At 47.5% G+C, this 7500-nt stretch overlaps 2 protein-coding genes across 3 annotated transcripts in view; both read right to left on the bottom strand.

Annotated features, from left to right (window-relative positions):
* Window positions 1–3574, bottom strand: part of LOC130404584 (deubiquitinase DESI2-like) — a 3978-nt gene extending 404 nt beyond the window's left edge. For both annotated transcript variants that reach the window (XM_056609399.1, XM_056609398.1), the window contains exons 1-4: window positions 3338–3574; window positions 1179–1251; window positions 834–927; window positions 128–280 (exon numbers count right to left, since the gene is read on the bottom strand). In XM_056609399.1, coding sequence (XP_056465374.1) covers window positions 128–280; window positions 834–927; window positions 1179–1251; window positions 3338–3397 — 380 coding nt within the window. In that variant the 5' untranslated portion in view covers window positions 3398–3574. The remainder of the gene's footprint in view (window positions 1–127; window positions 281–833; window positions 928–1178; window positions 1252–3337) is intronic.
* Window positions 3575–3609: 35 nt separating this feature from the next.
* mtrf1l (mitochondrial translational release factor 1-like) overlaps window positions 3610–7500 on the bottom strand; it is a 4857-nt gene continuing 966 nt past the window's right edge. Inside the window, exons 2-8 of the mRNA XM_056609401.1 lie at window positions 7406–7485; window positions 7074–7178; window positions 6920–6998; window positions 5981–6144; window positions 5606–5723; window positions 5263–5399; window positions 3610–5034 (exon numbers count right to left, since the gene is read on the bottom strand). Of these exons, the coding sequence (XP_056465376.1) occupies window positions 4834–5034; window positions 5263–5399; window positions 5606–5723; window positions 5981–6144; window positions 6920–6998; window positions 7074–7178; window positions 7406–7485 (884 nt within the window). The 3' untranslated portion in view covers window positions 3610–4833. The remainder of the gene's footprint in view (window positions 5035–5262; window positions 5400–5605; window positions 5724–5980; window positions 6145–6919; window positions 6999–7073; window positions 7179–7405; window positions 7486–7500) is intronic.

Raw genomic sequence — 7500 nt, forward strand, 5'->3', positions numbered from 1 at the left:
GGTAGAAGAGGTGGAGAAGAGAGAGTAGGTGAGAGGTAGAGAAGAGGTGCAGAGGAGGTAGAGAAGAGGCAGAGAGGAGGTATAGAAAAGGAGGAGGAAGGAGGTACAGAGACTGAAGGACTATAGACGGGAGCACACCTCAGAGAGGGCCGAGGAGAAGTGGTTACAGTTCTTGTGCATCAGATGGTATGAGTTGCCTTTATACTCCTTCCCCATCTCCTCCACGATCCGCTCCACGTCTTCCTCCCTGAAGTCAGTCCGGCCCAGGACCATAGCATCCCTGAGAGAGAGAGAGAAGGAGAGGGAGAGGGAGAGGGAGAGAGAGAGGGAGAAGGAGAGGGAGGGGGGGAGGGGGAGAGGGAGAGAGCAGAAGAGGGAGAGGGAGAGGGAGAGAAAGAGAGAGGGAGAGAGAGGGAGAGGGGGAGAGAAAGAGAGGGAGAGAGAGAGAGGGAGAGAGGGGGGGGGGAGAGAGAGAGAGAGAGAGACCATCATTTGACATGCAAAAACTCACTTAAAAATATTTACATGGGAGGGATTTAACATGGGAGGTAGTGAGGTAGTGAACGTGGGAGGTAGTGAGGTAGTGAACGTTGGAGGTAGTGAGTTAGTGAACATGTAGTGAACGTGGGAGGTAGTGAGGTAGAGAACGTGGGAGGAAGTGAACATGGCTGGTAGTGAGGTAGTGAACGTTGGAGGTAGTGAGGTGTTGAACGTGGACGGTAGTGAAGATGGGACGTAGTGAACGTATAGTGAACGTGTAGTGTACGTGTCGTGAACGTATAGTGAACGTATAGTGAACATGGGAGACGTAAGTGATGGCAGGTTGTACTAACTTGAATTTGAAGGTATCACCGAGCTCTGTTGCGTCTCCCGGAGTAATCTCAAACACCCCCGAGAACGGGTAGGGATGACCGCCATAGGCAAACTCTGAACAAACGCACATCAACCACATCAACCACATGACCAGCGAGACAGAATTGTGTACACTATGTGACCAACGTATCACCATGGGCTACAACATAGAGTACATTCTTTATATGTATATATACACAGCTATGTGTTACAACCTTGTGTGGTACAATGTTATTATGCTTAGTAATGTATGATGATATACCATACCTTAATATTAATATATTTATATAAGAAATTAATATGATAATTTATGATTAATAACGTACCTCGGCCGTAGACCTCGATCCCAGAGTGGAAGACACCGATACCGAGGGAGGAAGTGAACTCATTGATCCAGTACTAGAGAGGGAGACAGAGTCACCAACGATGCCTCGAACCTTGAACCTCGAAACAAAACCATCGCTTACCTAAGACCAACACTGCCTCGAACCTCTAACCTACTACCTGAAATGAATTCAATTGGATTGAACTTTAATCGTCATTGAAGCAGAAACATACAATGAAATTGGAGCGCAGCTCCGCTTGGTGCCACAGGGCAAAGACAACATACAATTCATAAAAATACGTATTATAAATAATAGACATGGCTAAAAGATTATTAAAAGGATAGGCTTAACAGCTGTGTCAGTCTTAAAGTGCTAGAATGATTCTGGGGGGTTATTTATGTTCCAGGTATGGGAATTACAAGTTTGTGTTTCGAGTGCGGATGGCTACAGGAATGAAACTGTCTCTGAGTCTGGTGGTGTGTGCTTTTGCAGATCTGTAGCGTCTGCCAGAGGATAGCAGTGTGAAGAGGTGGTGGGCGGGGTTGGTTGAGTACCTAAACCATCTGTTACCCTAACACCAACACTGCCTCCAACCTCTAACCTACTACCTAAGCCATCTCTAACCCTAACACCAATACTGCCTCTAACCTCTAACCTACTACCTAAACCATCACCTAACACCAAAACTGTCTCAAACCTCTAACCTAAACCATAACCCTAAGACAAATACTGCCTCCAATCTACCTAAACCATCTCTAATCGAGTACCTAAATTAACCATATCTAACCTATGGTGATTTAAGGTGTGAGGTTAGAGATGGCTAGTTTAGGTATTAATTAGGTTAATTTAGCCTGGAGAGATGACCTGCATGGAGAGGTGTTAGCCTCTTAAAGAGATAGCTGTCTGACACGGCTAATCCTATTAGCTAGTCAACCACCTACACACTACTACACAAATAATGTACACAACTGCTGTTACACACTACTACACACATACTGATAGTATATAGGGGTGGGAAAAACAATCGATACTTCGATGCATCGCAATTCTCGCTAGAACGATTCTGTCTCTATGCAAATCAATTAATAATCGGAATTTAAAAAAATATATTTATTTATTTTATTTTATTTTTTGCCTGCTGCAACATTCTGTTCGCCATAGAGGGATAATTTTTGTGCATTGGCCAATCTGATTTGTCATCCTATGCATAGCATGCAAACTCACAGCCAGACACAAGAACTCCTTCTAATTCAAGAGCAGCTTTTCCTTTAATTACATAAAAAATAAAGATTAGAAAGAAAATACTGAAACCTATTTTTTGCATGCTTCCATATTGTGTTATATAATGCAAGCTGCATTGATTATATGTTATACATTACACACATATAATGTGCACTACTGCTGTTACACACTACTACACACATACCTTATGTACACTACTGCTGTTGCACACATACCTTATGTACACTACTGTAACACAAACCTTATGTACACTACTACTGTTACACACTTTTAAATCAATGAGTCCAGTGTGTGTGTGTGTGTGTGTGTGTGTGTGTGTGTGTGTGTGTGTGTGTGTGTGTGTGTGTGTGTGTGTGCGCATTGCTGTGTAGATAGTGTGTGTAGATTAGGCTAAAGCACTTAGAGCTGACCAGAAAATCTACTTAGAGCGAGCGAGCGAGAGAGAGAGAGAGAGAGAGAGAGAGAGAGAGAGAGAGAGAGAGAGAGAGAGAGAGAGAGAGAGAGAGAGAGAGAGAGAGAGAGAGAGAGAGAGAGAGAGAGAGTCAACAGTCTGACCAATATGACTTGATTTAGCTTTGAGGTTTGAAGCAGATGAATGTTGTGGTAAAGTGAGAACATTTTGTTACCAAACAACGAGACATTCTTTCTACTTTATCCCCACATTACTACATTAACCCTGTCATCCCCACAGTACGATATTAACCCTGTCATCCCCACATTACTACAGTAACCCTGTCATCCCCACAGTACGACTTTAACCCTGTAATTCACACAGTACTACTCACCATGTCATACACACAGTACTACATTAACCATGTCATACACACAGTACTACTCACCATGTCATACACACAGCACTACATTCACCATGTCATACACAGTACTATATTAAACATGACATACACAGTACTACTCACCATGTCATACACATTGAGGATGATCGGTTCGCTCGCCATATCGAGGTCTCCTGTCCTCATGGGTCTCTTCCAGTCTGCTACCCTCAATATATGCTACAGTACTCTATACTGTATACTATAGTACTCTATAATATATACAATCGTACATACTATAGTACTATATACTATCCTATATAAAGCTATCCTCAATATATACTATAGTATGCTATTAGTACTCTAATAATACTGAATAATACTTGTATAATACTTGTATATATACTAGTACTCTTGTATATATACTATAGTATTCTGCAATAATACTGTGTACTTGTATACATACTATAGAACTCTGTAATAATACTGGGTACTGGTATACTATAGTACTCTTTAATAATACTGTATCCTTGTATATACTATAGAAGTCTATAATAATACTGTGTACTAACCTATATGCTCCGCTCCGTTCATTCCAGTATTATGTTATAATATATCATACATACACATATATGTATTTATATATTATGCTATATATTATGGGGTCTAAATGTCTGCTGCTCCCGGTCCTCTAACTCAAAATATCATAAAAACATCATAGAAATATCAGATCAATATCAAATAAAGTACAAATATAATCCACAGCTGTTAGCTCGGTTAGCCTCCGAGCTCCACCCGACCGCTCTGCACATTTCTGTGATCTACTGGCCGGCCTGAAAACTCTGAGATCTACTGGCCAGCCTGAAGAGGTACTATTAAGTCGTTTTTCTATTCATTCAATAAAATTATAAAGACATGTTAAATATAGTTGGTGTTTATCATCAGTAAAGATTTACTCCACGTACATCATTAAGCCTTGGATAAAAACGACGTCTTGGAATCGGTTGAGAAATGTCAACGTTAGATCGCCGTTTATCTAGAAAACCCGAAGCTCTGCTCCTTATTTGTTTACGGTCTCGACCGCTCCAATATGGCGGACATATTGACCGACTGGCCATCCTGAATAACACTATGATCTATTGGCCAGCCTGAAGAACCCTTTGATCTACTAGCCAAAATTCCCATTATGGGGATATTGTTAGTTAATCGATAGTCATGTTATTATTTCAACATGCGAGTCTCACCTTTGTCCCGTCGGCCATGAAGACATTCAGACAGCAGAGTAAAGTTAAATCTTTAGGCCAAGTCTGTGGTTTTAATACATGACAGAAGGTGACCCAGACAGTGCAGCAGCATGTTGAATCACACACCGTTTCTGATTGTAATCTGACATTGAACATGACCTTACATATTACTGCTATTATGTTATCTAATGAGGATTTGATAGGGTTAGGGTCAGGGGTCAGGGTTAAGGGAAAGGGGTTAGGGTTGGGTTAGGGGTCAGAGTTAAGGGTCAGGGGTTAGAGTTCAGGGTTAAGGGTTGGGGTTAGGGTTATAGTGAGGGGTTAAGGTTAGGGTCAGGGTTAAGGGTTGGTGTTAGGGTTATGGGGAGTGGTTAAAGTTGGGGTTAGGATTAAGGGGTTTTATACATTTTCTCCCAGGAGTTCCAGCAGAGACTCCTGATTGGAGAATTCCTGGAGGGCAGAGTTCATTTCCTCCAGAAGCCCCTCCCCCAACATGAAGTCCTCGACGTGATGCACACTGCGCCCCAGCCGGTGGTCCGTGATGCGGTCCTGGGGGAAGTTGTAGGTCCTGATCTTCTCCGAGCGGCCCTTGGTCCCGATCTGTGGGGCAGGAGAACACACCTTCACTGCTCTGCAGCTCCAGAAGGATGAGAACGTCCGTCGTCGGAATATATTATTATATCCATCCATCCATCCATATATATGGTCTATTATGGTCTGCAGCCTCGAATAGGTTGGACATCACTGATCAGTAGTCTGATAGGAGGATGTATGAATGGGGTGTGTGTGACCATGCGCGCGCGTGCGTGCGTGTGTCTGTGTGCGTGCCTGTATCTTGCGGGCCAGGTAGCGCCGGCTGGTCTCCTCCTCCAGCCGGCAGGCGTAGAGCCGCGCCCTCAGGACCTTCATCGCCATCTCCCTGTTCTTCAGCTGGGAGCGCTCCTGCTGACACTCTGCCACCGTGCCTACACACACACGCACACGCACACACACACACACACACACACACACACACTGGGGTAGCTGTCGACCAATAGGGGCAGGCCTAGAGGCAGGGCCAGAAGCAGGGCCAGAGGCGAGGCCGGCTAGGATACCTGTGGGCAGGTGAGCTAGGGGCGGGGCTAGAGGCGGGGCCAGAGGAGGGGCTAGAGGCGGGGCTGGGCTAGAATACCTGTGGGCAGGTGAACTATCCTGACAGCGCTGTCTGTAGTGTTGACACTTTGGCCTCCGGCGCCACTCGCCCTCGTGGTCTCGATCCGCAGGTCCTTCGGGTGGATTGTCAAGGTGATCTTCAGGGCACACACACACACACACACACACACACACACACACACACACACACACAAATGTTAAAATGTTAATGTGAATATGTGTGGTTGTGCCTGTGTGTGTGTGGGGAGGGGGAGGATGGCTACAGTCATGGTGCTGGTGTGTGTGTGTGTATGTGTGTGTGTGTGTGTGTGTGTGTGTGTGTGTGTGTGTGTGTGTGTGTGTGTGTGTGTGTGTGTGTGTGTGTGTGTGTGTGTGTGTGTGTGGGTGAGGGTACCTGTGTGGGGTGGGGGAGGATGGCCACAGTCATGGTGCTGGTGTGTGTGCGTCCCTGTTTCTCCGTCCTGGGGACCCTCTGCACGCGGTGGACCCCTGCCTCGAACTTCATCCTCTTGTAGCTGCAGGGACCGCTGATACCAGCACAGCCCCTCCGGAGACCCCCTGGACACACACACACACACACACACTACTTGGAGAGAGGAGACGGTAGTCTCCTCTCTCCTACCCATCTCTCTGGTCCCGATGTCCTACCTCCTCTCTCCTCCCTCCTACATCCTCTCTCCTCCCTCCTCCCTCCTCCCTCCTCTCTTCCCCTTGTCCATTCTCCCCCCTCTCTACTATCTACTACCTCCTCTATCCTATCTCCTCCCTCCAACCTCCTCCTACCCGCCTCCTCTCTCCTCCCTCCTCTCTCCTCCCTCCTCCCTCCTACCTCCTCCCTCCTCTCTCCTCCTTCGTACCTCCTCTCTCCTCCCTCCTCCCTCCTCCCTCCTCCCTCCTCCCTCCTCCCTCCTCTCTCCTCTCTCCTCCCTCCTCCCTCCTCTCTCCTCCCTCCTCTCTCCTCCCTCCTCCCTCCTCCCTCCTCCCTCCTCCCACCTCTCTCCTCCCTCCTCCCTCCTCTCTCCTCTCTCCTCCCTCCTCCCTCCTCCCTCCTCTCTCCTCCCTCCTCTCTCCTCCCTCCTCCCTCCTCTCTCCTCTCTCCTCCCTCCTCCCTCCTCTCTCCTCCCTCCTCCCTCCTCTCTCCTCCCTCCTCCCTCCTCCCTCCTCTCTCCTCCCTCCTCTCTCCTCTCTCCTCCCTCCTCCCACCTCTCTCCTCCCTCCTCTCTCCTCTCTCCTCTCTCCTCCCTCCTCTCTCCTCCCTCCTCCCTCCTCTCTCCTCCCTCCTCCCTCCTCCCTCCTCCCTCCTCTCTCCTCCCTCCTCTCTCCTCCCTCCTACCTAGGTCGTTGCTCATGTACTCCAGGACCTCGAAGCTCCAGCCCAGGTGTCTGCTGAGGCCGAGGTACATCTCAAACACCTGATGACGAGAACACCGTCAGAACGCCTGCTACCCGGGGTCAAGACATCATCATCATCATCATGAAACCTTCACCTCAGCTGTGAACAACATGGCTTCCTGACCTCCGACCCCTGCCGTGACCTCCAGGACCAGGTCACAGAGATCGACCTCCTCATCAGGGACGATCAGCTCCATGATCTGATTGGGTGACAGGGAGGGAGTGGGAAAGAGTGTTTGTATGTGTGAATGTGTGTGTGTGTGTGTGTGTGTGTGTGTGTGTGTGTGTGTGTGTGTGTGTGTGTGTGTGTGTGTGTGTGTGTGTGTGTGTGTGTGTGGGTGTGTGTGTGTGTTGTATGTATGTATGTATGTATACGTGTGATTGAGTGAGTGTGAGTGAGTGAGTGTTTGTGTGCGTGGGTGTGTACCATGTGTTGTAGAGCCTGGACGTGTTGGCGGCCATGTTGGATGTCGAGGGCAGCGAGCTCCCTCATCTCCGGGTCATCGTCTGGGGAATAAATCA

Source organism: Gadus chalcogrammus, chromosome 15, assembly GCF_026213295.1.
Source record: "Gadus chalcogrammus isolate NIFS_2021 chromosome 15, NIFS_Gcha_1.0, whole genome shotgun sequence".
NCBI lineage: Eukaryota > Metazoa > Chordata > Actinopteri > Gadiformes > Gadidae > Gadus > Gadus chalcogrammus.